The sequence below is a fragment of the Nothoprocta perdicaria genome, unplaced genomic scaffold (assembly GCF_003342845.1).
Source record: "Nothoprocta perdicaria isolate Ctin4 unplaced genomic scaffold, notPer1 scaffold_42, whole genome shotgun sequence".
Lineage (NCBI taxonomy): Eukaryota > Metazoa > Chordata > Aves > Tinamiformes > Tinamidae > Nothoprocta > Nothoprocta perdicaria.
Genome location: NW_020455666.1, coordinates 1,826,379 through 1,839,369, shown reverse-complemented (window position 1 = coordinate 1,839,369; position 12,991 = coordinate 1,826,379). Strand labels below are relative to the sequence as shown.

The 12,991-nt window shown below is 35.4% G+C and overlaps 1 protein-coding gene and 1 long non-coding RNA gene across 6 annotated transcripts in view; one reads left to right on the top strand and one right to left on the bottom strand.

Annotated features, from left to right (window-relative positions):
* Positions 1-12,991, bottom strand: part of ATP2B2 (ATPase plasma membrane Ca2+ transporting 2) — a 171,067-nt gene that overhangs the window by 14,850 nt on the left and 143,226 nt on the right. For all 5 annotated transcript variants that reach the window (XM_026046138.1, XM_026046139.1, XM_026046135.1 and 2 more), the window contains 4 exons: positions 11,349-11,562; positions 8,629-8,840; positions 6,180-6,287; positions 2,808-2,990 (listed from right to left, as the gene is read on the bottom strand). In XM_026046138.1, the coding sequence (XP_025901923.1) occupies positions 2,808-2,990; positions 6,180-6,287; positions 8,629-8,840; positions 11,349-11,562 (717 nt within the window). The remainder of the gene's footprint in view (positions 1-2,807; positions 2,991-6,179; positions 6,288-8,628; positions 8,841-11,348; positions 11,563-12,991) is intronic.
* Positions 1-12,991, top strand: part of LOC112953135 — a 90,533-nt gene that overhangs the window by 35,210 nt on the left and 42,332 nt on the right. Inside the window, exons 3-4 of the long non-coding RNA XR_003250525.1 lie at positions 3,859-3,960; positions 11,096-11,179. This is a non-coding gene — a long non-coding RNA (uncharacterized LOC112953135). The remainder of the gene's footprint in view (positions 1-3,858; positions 3,961-11,095; positions 11,180-12,991) is intronic.

Sequence of the window (12,991 nt, the reverse complement as noted above, 5' to 3'; positions counted from 1 at the left end):
CAGGGAACACACCCCCTGTGTTGTGAAAGCCCGATACATGGTTTGAGATGAATTCACGCCTTCCTACTTAAAAATTCCTATGTTTTTCCATACTCAAAAGTGAGGTAACTACAGAAAGTTTTCATGATACATGAACAAAGTCAATTTAGTTAATAGRATTTTTTTTCTTGTAACTTTCTTTTTAAGTAAATTCATGCAAGAACAGCATGAAATAGAGGTATAGCTAAGATTTCAATATGAAGAATCAGTGGTGGAAATCCTTCTCCTGGAGCCAAGTGTGAATGATCTGTTTTGAGAGACAGTGAGAAAAAGCAGTATCTGCAAAGAAATACACTGCAGAAAGAATTATACTGTAAAGTTTGTCAGGGTGGATGATCTTTTTTGGAGTAAGAGAAGTGGTATCTGTCAGTTACCTGAAAAAAAAAACAAAACAACGCTATTGTATATTCTTTACAACCTTCTTAAGGGTGAAGAAGGGTGAAAGCTTTATGTTGGGTTATGTGGCTATCTGTCCAGTAATGACCAAATCAAAAGTAAAAAAATATGTAATATTTAAAACACAGCTTAAGTGTAGGATGGTGGGAACTGGTTTTGCTCAGACTTGAATGATCAATCATGTTGTGAGAGAGAGTCTATAGTTTATTCCTAATCTTACTTTCATCCTCTTACATATATAAAGTGAGGGGATGCTCTACCTTCTTCTTCTGTATCTCCAGAAGTGCATTAGACATCGGAGGATTCTTGCAAATCCTCCAGCTCCCCAAGGATGCTACAGACATCCTCATCTTCTTCCATCAACTCTTCTTTAGATGGCCTCCTGAGAAATGTAGTACAAGTATGAATTCATTTGGCTGGGCCACAGCACATAGTGCATCAAAATGCACTCAACTCAAGGTCCAGCCAAGAAAGGATCTAATTTGACCTGCATATAGATTCATCACTCTCCAGTGACATCCTTGTAATTGTTTTCTGAACTCTTTATGAATCTGTCGGCCCATTTCCTTTTTCCATTATCATTCCAAAGATGAGAAATGGATGTAAAAATCAAGGTTACTGAATAAACAAAATGAAGGGAAAAAATAATCACAGAGGCCTCTTGGCAAGAAAGGAAATAATATATCCTACCAGGGATACATCTACAACTAAGAGCAGAAAGGAAACAAAGAAGATGTGTGTTAGCAAAGAAACATAATTAATGTTTATTTTGTTTTAAATAGTAAAAAAAAAAAAATTATCTGTGAATTAAGTGGACAAAGATACACAGGAGAACTAAAAGCTGCCTCAGAGACTAGAAAAAGAATTGAAAGTCTGTAATTTGCTTTTTCGTTCTTGTAATTTTTTTACACTCACCACAACCAGAAAGACATCCTGACAGAAATGCCAAGAGATAACACTCCTCCTATAGCCATGAGGAAGAAAAGAATGCACATTTAGGCATCATCTCTTCATAATGATAACCACTACCTGGGCACCTGCTTGTCACCTTTATGGTGAGAAGAATTGAGACATTCTGAATTTTCTCTACTGATGAGTGCTCCTGACTCATATTCCAAACACGAAACCCCAAAGCTGAAAATCTGTATTTAATTACTTACCTCAGAAATGTGGGAACATACCAAGCCTATCTCTAACTATCTCTACTATCTCTAACAGTTGACACTTTTCCTTTCTTCCTTCTTTCTGTGCTATGGTGTCTTAAAAAGAGCCCTAGTTTCTGCTGTTTTACCTCACTTTTTATATGAAATGAATGTCTGTACCTCCAGAAAATGTTTGTTTCTCTAGAAAAAAAAACATGATGGAAAGGGGAAGAAAGTGCTACAAATTCCAAATTAAGCCAAAAATCTCAAACACAAAATGTTCTAAGATAAAATGCTTTTAAAGGATTCTCTAAAGAAAAGGGAAAGGGGAGAATTTTCTAATTGTTCTTGTAAGCAGCAAATAAAACTTTCACAGAACCATCTGATGTCAGAGGAGTATGTAGCTACTAAAGCTGCTATCTTCTGCAAGTTGGCACAAATGCTTAACATTATAACAACTAACATGCTATAAAACATGCTACTTCACTGCAGATGGAAAGGGCAGAATTGTTCAAAATAGTTCATCTTCAACACTATGGGACAAATGTTACTAAATAACATAACATCTACCAAACTTAACATAGTGGTTCTATTCACATATAGCAGTCATCTAATCTTTTCATTGTTCTTCAAAAATGACACTGATTTTTGTACTCTGAAGAAGTTATAAAGAAGGCATTTATAACAGATCACCCATATCAGTTAGCAAATACATTTCAATAGCTAAGGCATGCTTAGGCCCTTACTACTAAAAATTCACATTTTTCATGACCTTAYAAGAAAGACAGTAAATTCACGATATGTGTGTGATGGACACTGAACAGAAAAGATTTTTTTAATCAAATGGTCCTTTACACTTAAGGTATGACCTAGAAGTGTAAGCTGTTCATAACCTTTTGCTAGTCACTGTGACAGCTAACATTTCCCAGATGACACCTTTTACCAGCTGTCTCCCCAACTCCAGTAGAAAAATGGCTGTCTATTCACAATGATGTGCAAAGTATTCCCTTTTTTGCATATTTCCACTTTATAACATTTTCACATTCTCTCACGTGACATATTATTTCCTAACTTTGCCCACTTCATTGTAACATAGGCTCATGGGAAAATAGTAAGACAATTAACAAGTACCATATTTCCCACACATACACTCTGTCCTTGTGACATTATTTTGGCCAGATAAAAAGTTTATTATTTCCAGACCCCTGTAGGTCTTTACTTTTAGCATACCTGGGTTTGGATTCTGTTGAGCCCTCTGAACCAGAGAATTTGTCCACGTCGAAGTTCTCTCTCTGCATGATCGATCTCTTCAACATCTTCATTAAGCTCTTCTTCTGGGACCTCCTCTTTTTCAGTGAGCCGCCCTGCCTCCTTTAAAAACTTCAGCCTACTTGTTGGGATAGTTGCAATAACCTGAAAATTACATTATAAAAAAATGCTGAAAACACGAGTCTCATTCAATAACACAGTATAACAATCTGCTAATTACAAAAAAGCCCTGATATTTTAGCGAGACTTCAATCTCTCTGGAAGACTAAGATAAGCGTATTCATAACATTGCTTTATATTTATCCAACTCCATTTTAGCTCAGGGCACTTAACGGAGTTCTTGCTATGTAAATAGTCGGCATTACTTGCATTATTAAACCACCTGGATAACACACAACTGTGGAGCTGTTTCCAGTCTGGAAAGAAGTGTCATCCTTCCTAAAAAATTAATGGTGGAATTTTGACTTGTGGTTATACGTATTTAAAAGAAACTAAACCAAATATAAATTAAACTAAAAAGTAAACTAAAACAGGACTGATACAACAAATCAGAATCCTCTCTGTAGCATGTAACATAGATGAGGTGTCTGGTGCTAGAGGTTTGAACAGCCCCTGTTGGGCTATTTGTATGTCCACCATTCTGTGCCCTTACTATAGATGTATTTTAGATAACTCATTTCTTTTCCCTAGTCTTCTTGGCCACTACAGTTAATTATTTGGAAGTAATAAAAGAGATGGCTAATACTCTTTTTTAAAAAAATGCCAATATTGTAACTAGACTCTGTTATAACACAATTATTTTAAATACATTTCAGTAAATATTGGGCAGTCACTTTCTCTTTGTTCTGATTTCATCAGCTTGAATAAAGATACAAGCATTTGGTTATTTCAAGAAGACATGTTACCTGGAAAGCTAATCATCATGAATGTTTGAAAAAAAAATCTCCTACAAAGTTAACTGTTAGATGCACTTAGCATAAGCATGCTGTAATTTTCTTTATTCTCATTTCAGAAGTCAAGACATCACGTCTGAAGCCCAAGTGTATGAAAAATGAAACCAGCTGAAACAGGAAGGCTTTTTTGCAGACAGATTACTACTATGGGACATCTAAAAGTAAGGAAAGGTTGCTATCTGCTGTAGAAAGTTATTGTCAAGTTTGTGATAATGATTTCTTCGAGATCCACCTTCTGGGTCCATCTTCTTTCGTATGAGACCTAAGCCTTGCTGTTCATTTTTGCAGTCCTCTTGCATATGATACTGTTCAGCCCACATAATTTGCAGCAAATTCTAAGCTAAGTAAACCTGAAAATCAGAGAATCAAAGCACCACTCCAGTTGGACAGATGGACTACACAGGAGGTTTTTTATTTAAAAAAAAAAAAAAAAAAAAAAAAGGAAAAAGAAAAAAGAAAAAAGAAAAGTTCTTCTCATTTCTACACTTCTGAGAAACATTTTTAAAGCACTTTTTTAAAACATGACATGAACTTGGAAAATTAATGAGATTGATGTGATGTCAGCAAAACAGAACAGGAAGAAAACAAGGTAAGTGTAGTTATTAAAATACCTGCTGGAACTGCTTTAGTTTTCCAAAAATGAAAATAACTCTACAGAAAGAATTTATTTAATATTGTTTGTATAATATTTTATGAAACTGATCTGGATGATATGCTTGCAAGACAATGTATAGAAACAAGCAATACTACATTTGATAGTGATTCCGTATGATGGCACATACCTCTTATTCGGGACCTCCCTCAGCCAGGCTGACAGATTCTGCCCTAATTCTTAGGGAGTTCAGGTGTTGAGTTTTTGTTTTGTTTTGCTTTTTTTTCCATATGTGCATACATCTACTCAGGTAATAGTAGATTCAATAGACTGGTTGTAGGTTTAAGAACTAAACGCTGTTCTCCAGAAGCTACCAAATTAAGACAGTTTTTTTCAAAAGTAATGAATAATTTAGAGAACATAACAATATTTTTGAAGGACCTAGCAGACTTCAGAAGTTAGCTATCAAACTGACCAGGTTTTCCTCAGCAAATGACATAGCTCAAATCCTCTCTTGGAGTAATAACTATATTAATGCAATTTAATAGAGGTGGTTTTCAGCAAGGTGTACATAGAAGTTGTCATCATATAGATCTTACAGCTCAAAAAAACCCCAACTAAACAAAAACCCTGTAGACTAGTTGTCCAAAAAGCTTTCCCATTTTCATTTTCTTTTCCCCAGTATAGGGGAAAAAATAAAAACCAACAATTATAATTCTTTTGGAATCATCTCAATATTCCAGTTGCAATTGAAATTTCTTGTCTGTCTCTTCATAGTGGCTAACTAGTTGATCCGTATGTATGTTTGCCTGAGAGAAGTAAACTATTACTTAAGATTTGTTTTATTGTGTCAGGTAGTATCAACTTAAAAACCAGTAAAATGCATTTACAGAGGAAAAATAAGCACTGTGGTTATTGTTATAATACGTATTTGGACATTGAAGGGTAGTACAATGTTTTAACAATACTTGGAGTCAAAGCTGTACAGTTTTCTTCCAGATAACTAATTGCAGCACTTAATTTTGATATAATTAATTTCTTTTTCATCTATATTCGCTAACGGCAACAAAGATTTAAGCAGAATTTACAAATGACACCTGGGTGTCACCTTTTCATATCTATTCTAGGATAAAAATATTTTTCTTCCATCCTTGGCACATAACATTGGATGGGATCATAATCAAGAATTAATATACACGCAGGTATACATTAAATGCATAGGAGATCACAATATTTCTTAATGCTATTTTAGTAACAAGGTGATACTGAACTGAGAAGACTGGCAGATTAAGCAACAAAAGGAGTGGGTGGACTTAGAAATGGAACTTATTTTTAATTTCAAAAATTAACTGTGGCGGAACAAATATGTTGGGCTCTCTAATGCATAAGAGATGCATTTGCACTATTAGATCTATATTTTTGTGTGTGTGTGTGTGTGTCTCATTATTGATAAGATGACTACGCTATGAATCAAACCTCTTTTTAACACAAAAGCCTAAATCAGGATGACCTTGATGTTAGCATGTCCTGCTTAGAGAAAGAAAAGATATGAAAATTAACAAAAATCAAAAGGAACAACAGGATATATTATCTTTACTGCTATCTGTTGTTGAAGTACTTACAGAGCTACTTCTGTTTCAGTTGTGTCAAATAGGACATTTTTGAGAGATCAAGAAAGTAACAATGTAGTATAATTACAAACATTATTTGTGTGTGTGACTGCAAAATCAAATCTTTCATCACTTCATAAAAATGGATGAAATATGCACATTCCTGAATAATGCTTACCTGACCCCATACAAGTTCTCCTAATCCAATAAATACACACCACATCCACTGGTCAAGCTGCAGGGGAGAACAGCTAAATGGTTTTCCTCCAAACTGGACAATTACTATCTACAACAAAAAAGAGGGTAAAATAATAAGAATCTTACAGTGATACTTTACCTGAGATTTACTTTTTCCTTCTACACATTACAGCTCTGGCTGTTTGATTCCAACCTATTTGGCCATAGAACAGTCAAGCATATTATTAAGCAGATACTGCTAAGCAGACTGAATGTGAAGATTACTCAAACCCAGAATTATGTTGTTATACAGTCTTATGTTCCAAACAGATCAGTTGATAGTAAGTGACATGTTAGCCAAAGAGGCAGGTCTACCCAAAGTTCTTTTTTGGAGCCTGAAAGTCACAGAAGTTCAACCACTGAAAATAAAACACACAGGCACTTCGAATTAAAGGTCAAAAATGGAGTATTCATCCTATGTACAAAATAGCCATACTAGCTCATTCTGAGGCTCTATTAGGCGGTCTAACAGCAGTCAAATATAAATGTCCAGGAAGCAAGTAGGACTGCCCAAGAATACTTGCCCAGCATTTGAGCATCCTCAGCTAAGGGATTTACTGAGCCTGACATAGTTTATTTTGGAATGTCCACTGCACACTTAGGCTATCTTCGCTATAATGAACTTGGCAAAATTTAGTACTGTTGGGGAAAGAGGATGGAAAAAAAATGCACAGCAGAAGCACTTACTTGTACCTTGAAGAAAGGATAATATTTTTTTTTAGCCCGGTTAGGGTGAGTTGGTTTCGCTAACTGCAAATAAAATTTTATTGTTATTTTTTATTAGTAGTGCTGCTGCAAAACCTGAAGTCACAGGGCAGTGGCTTAAATAGTTAAAGGCTGCAGAGTAAAAGTGAAAATTAATTGGCTAGTCTAGAATATGAAATGACACTAATACATAAAATGGTTGTCTTACTCTGAGCAAACAAGCACAGGTATGGGCATAGATTTTATGTGAAGTACAAATGCAAGAAGAAAGATGACAGAAGGTGGAAGGCTGTGGATAAGAAGTAGGAAAATGATTTGAGATGGTAAAGAAAAAAGGAACGAAACAAAAAGCTGTAAATGTGATGTTAAGAAAGATAAGAAGAAAGATACCACTACACACTGGGAGATTTACAGATGCTAGATGAGATAAATTTTAATCCATCTTTCTTCACTGTAAAGATCTTTTTTTTTTTTTTTCTGTAAATAGAAAAGGGGTTGAAAAACGAGAGAAAGGTAATATTTGTTTAGGAGTATTAACTATCCTTTTATTTATCAAACTGCTGAAACTCTTGAAGAAGTATTTTCTGATTCTTATCAAGCCTGTATTGTAATAGGATTGTTCTTTTTTAGCTTTTATAGTGGACCACTTTGCAGTTAGCTTTTACTTCTTTGGTGCTGAGGAAGGGAGGTGGGACAGGAYGGTTAACTGGAGTTTTTGGGCTCAGGAAGTGAAATACTGAAGCCAGTTAGTCTGTACTTCTTGAAAACTGTAGTAAAAAGACAATGATCTAAACAAGTTTTAGACATTAAATAAAAATAAGACTGTACTTGCCTCTTGACACTTCCATAAACGCACACATCCATCTACATATACTAAATGCCCATAGGTAATCACCCTTACTTGGAATAAAAGGCTTGGTTTACACAACCTGGTACCATGAGAAGTAGCCAAAACAGTAAATACCATTCTGAGATGCATGAGCAAGCAACATTATTCAAAGTTGTACTTCTACAATGCAATACATTGTAAAATTGCATAGAATGACCTTTCATTATCTCAAGAATAATGACTGGACTTAAGTAGTCACAAATTAAGTATTTTTTCCATTAAATTTCCTTTTTGATTCATTGACAGACTGCAAACCTGGACTGCTGTTTGGACGATGAACTGAAATTATCATTTCAACTACTAGGGAAGCAGGGAAGCAGGGGTAGCAGAAATCAGCAGCTGGGTAAATGGGTAAAATCAGCAGCTGGTTCTGAATTATGAAGCAGCTGGATGGCAGTTTTTCTTTCAGACAGATAGCTGAGTACTGTTATGTCTAGAACTGAAAATCTTCAAGCACTTCCCATGATAACAAAGTTGAGAGATGATGTCCTCGAGGCAATTTGGTTCCTATTAGCAAATCCATCTGTTCTGGAATGATTATTGCTATCAACTTCTAAAGGACATCACTGGTGTCCTTTCTCCCACATATAGTTTATCAAATGATTCCCTTTTCTGGTTTTGAACCACTGTGACACAGCTTCAGATAACTCCATATCTCTCTCCTTCCATGTGAAACGGGTCTGATCCCAGAATTGATCAATAATGTCACAACTTCCAGCAGTTGTGAGGACTGCAGTGGACTTCTGAAAGCTATTGCTAGGGAGTGCTAGGTATAGGGTAGATTACAAAGGATTACCTGAATAGCAAATGTACCCAGTACAATAGTGCAAAAAATAGGATTTCTGAAGATGCCATCGAAGACATTTCTTTCACCATGGATTTTGCGTGCATTGATTTCGTTGAAAAGCTGCATCATGACAAAAGTGTTGAAGATAATGGTGTAGTGCTCTGAAGGAGGAGAGTGAAGTGGTGCGTTCCTCCCACTGTCAATCTTAAACATTTTCTCACCTAGACAGAAGACAAAAATAAAGGTTTCCACAATAGTAAATTAATCAGATTCGTATTAGCCTTGTTTGTCTTACTAGTTGCCTCTCTTTTGCTCTGCTTTGCCAGCTTGCTTTCTGCACTTACTTTAAGACAGGCCATATTTGAAACTGTAGTGAGCAGAAGGCATCTCAAGTTTCTGAGTAGCTTCTCAAAGGATGACTTTTATCTAATAACTAAGTATATTTACTTGAATAGTTTTCAGTAATATTTTGAGTAACTATGGTAAGGAGTCAGTTCTTTAAACCAGAGAGTTAGAGAGTTAGGGATCTCTTGACTGTATGTTCAAGTGAAAGTTGAAAGCAGTCATTCTTCAATAGTTTTTCTTTACCTATTAACTATTTCGGTACATGAGAATTCTTGTCAATCATTCAAGTATGTTAATGATAAAAACACAGACATGCCTTGTTTTAGACTTGGTTTACATCATCCTGTTGATTTGCTTTGAAAGCACGCTGTCATGAATCACAGTCAATTTTGACACGTGGACTGTCACTTACAGAGATGACCAACATAAGAATATGTCATACAGTCCATGATGACTAGTTGTTAAAATGTGGTAAATTTTGAAAACGTACTATATGGACTAATTTTCTTACAAAGCTTACAGCTAACACCCAATTACTAAAACAGGTACTGTCTTGAGTGAAGGCTGGAGCGTTCATATGAAAGTATGTAAGAAAGCAAGTAACAAATTTGGAAAAAAAAAATTTCCCTTATCTCACGATATTATAATACCAATTTCTGGAAAAAAAAAGGTTTTTTCATGTTTCCTCATGAACTAGTTTATAGTCTTTTGAATGAAGATTTTAATATGATTAATATTACCACAATATGAAGCTACAGAAGTTAGGTGGTTAGAAAGCAGAGATACACTAGCAAACTATTGGAAACACTCCCTTTCATGCATACAAACAATAAAGGAAAAAATAAATGAAATATTGCCACATTGTAAAAATAACAGGCAGGAAAGGAAACATAAACTTGATTTACTAGCCTGTCTACAGAAACAGATCACAAAGGATGAAGTATTGATCAAAACAGATTTTTTWAAAAAAACTTGGAATTTAATAATCGAAAAACTAATTTTAAAATACCACCCAACTGCGTAGAGGTCAATGAGAAAAAGAAATCAGCGCTGTCTCCTTACTCCCAAAATTTGCTTCAGTCACATAATTGATAATGAGGAAAAGGATTTTAATGTTTCCCATCACCAGCAGATAAAGTGTAGTTCCTTAATGTTTAGAAAGGAGAAGACTTTCCTAGGATTATCAGGAAATTGGGTGGGCTGTGACCTTCAAAGTACTGCATGGGGTTTACAGAGACACACAGAAGTAACCGGAATGAAAAAGAAGTCCTTTTCACCAGGGTCCAGCATAAAGCGTTCTGTACGTCAGCACTCAGGAGAAGCCATTAAAAATTCTCATAAAGTTTGTAACATTTTTTTGCTCCAAGAGTTATACCACATGAATTGTCAGAGCTTGTGTGCTTATTTTAGAGGAGCGGAAAGTGACAATTTTATTAGGCTGGCAAGAAATTCTCAAAATACACTGTAATCTTAACATGGTATAAAATATCAGCTCTCTCCAAAACCTGGCAAGTCTCACTGTAGCATGAAGGGGCCATCACTTCCTTTGAGCATCCTAAATAAGCTCCTACTTGTTAGTAAGGTGCAGAAAAGACTTTCACAGATGAGATCGAAAACCTAAGGTTTCTACAACTACAAACTCACATTTACAGCTTATATGGAATTCTGTATATAAGTGAAAAAAAATCTGAAAACACATGCAGTTCAATAGTAAAAGCAATGCCAAGAAAAGTCTCTGGTTGAAAAAATTATCAGCTGTTTAAATTCTTTCATCATCATGAAACAGCAGCAATCACCTACTCTTCCCTGCAGTAAGAAACATCCTTCCCTCTTCCAGATTCAAGCTAAGGCATCTGTTGCTAGTAAGGCCTTAATGAGATACTAGATGTTTGTTTTCATTTATTACTGATGGTTAAATATAAAAAAAAAATTATTTGTATCATGCAGCACTGACGACTTAGCCGTATTTCCATATTATTCCTTATTATACTTGATTGACTATGGCAAACATTTTGTTGTTTCCTTATTAGAGCATCTTTACGTAGTGATAAAATGAATTTTAATTTTTGTAATATCTATACAGAAGGAGTAGAAAACACTCTGATCAAAATCTTTTATGTTACATCCTTAGAAGTACTGTGGAAACCCAAGCCTAGTCTATATAGGAGGCGGGAAAAATGCAGAGCAACCCTTTACAGCACAAGGAACACATGAGGTGAGTAAACTGTCCCCTTTGTACTGATCTTCTGTTGGCTCTGTTAAATCTCCCCTGATTTTCTCCTGATCCCACTGTATAAAATGGCTACATTTAACGCATTTGATGTTTCAGGCTTCGAGATCAGGCTGCATCAGACCTAAACAATAATCCTAACAAACTTTCTTACCAACAAAAAGAAGTGTGAATATAAGAGTAAGCTGGTAAACAGCATGGCCCAGAATGTTCTTCATCATGGTGCGTGATATAAGGGGTTTGTTTCGGCCATATGGCTTTCGTAGCAGCAGGGCTTCTGTCGGGGGCTCCGTGGCCAGAGCGAGTGAGGCAAAGGTGTCCATAATTAGATTGACCCACAACATCTGCACAGCTTTTAGAGGAGAGTCCTGTGGAGACACATTAGAAAGTTAACTACATCCTGGAAAGATACCAGAATGAGCTTTGTCAATTCATTTATTGTCCTTCCATCTCACTGTGCAACAGCAAGCACTACAGAAGACACGATACTAAAATACAGACCTTTGCTCAGTCCCAGTACTATCTGTCTTGTATTTCTTACGCATCTACATAACATCATGTTACGAAACATCTTTATTTCTTTTGGGGCAAAATGAAATTATTCCACTGCATTTTTTCCGATAAGGAATATTTACAAACACACAAATCTTACAAAACATAACATTAACCACATTATAATGCATTCTATAATGTGTTATTTTCAGCGTCTTGCTCGAATTCTCAAATAGGATTAAGATAACTACGTATTTCACCTGGAAGAAAAAAATAACAGTGTAAAAGTACTGTTTCACTCATTAAAGCTCATTAAAACAGGATAGCATTTGAAACTATGGAATAAAAATGTTCACTAGATTAAAAAAAAGAATTACTACTTGTCAGGATTATTTCTGTCCGGATTAGATCACCAACCACTAGAAGGAGCTCTTCACTTACATCAAGAAGGAAAAATTCTATGGTCATATTACAATGGACATTAGATGCTTAGATGTTTAGAGCAAAACAAAAATAACACATATTTCAGGAGAAAATGCTGGTGACTGTCTACTAGAAGGGTTTGGCTAATGATCTCTGTAATTCCTTAGGGCAACTGTAATAATACCCTTTCGAGTACTTAGTAGTATTTCCTTCATAATTCACAACTTCTTAAAACTCTAATTAATAAGGGTGCTAATCAAAAACATGAAAGTTTCAAGTTCAGAGTCCTCCTTATGCAATGTATTTTATCATGATGCTCTAGCAAAGTAAATAGATACCCAGTATACAAGCCAAATCAAGACCAAAATGAAACATTCGTAATGTAAGTTCAAGAAGTGAGGGCCAGTATCCATTCAGCATCCAAAGTAAGGTTAGAGAACAAGAGCAAGTCATTTGTATCTGGTGACTTTCCCTCGAGATAAGGGTGCTTTGTCTTTTTTTTGAGAAATATCACTCTAAAACTTAGACTCACAGATACTTTGATATCTTTGATTTTATAAAGGTTATTCTTATTCGAAGGGAACGTAAAAAGCAGCCTACTATTTTTAAGCTGTACAGGTTGCATGCACTAGGGAAGAGAGGATGGTTAGTCCTTGGATCTTGGACCTCCTGTTGGATCCCTCCATGGATCACATTACACAGGTTTATCTTGAGAGTTTAGTTTGATACGAAGCTCCAGAAAAAGGAAATGTATATATTGTTAGAGATACCTAAAAAACTAAACCATAAACAATCACAACGTGGTCACAAATTTGAGATCTCATTATTAATGCTGATGACTCAAACAAGGAGGGCACTTGTAGTAAAAGCAATTTCTGAGGA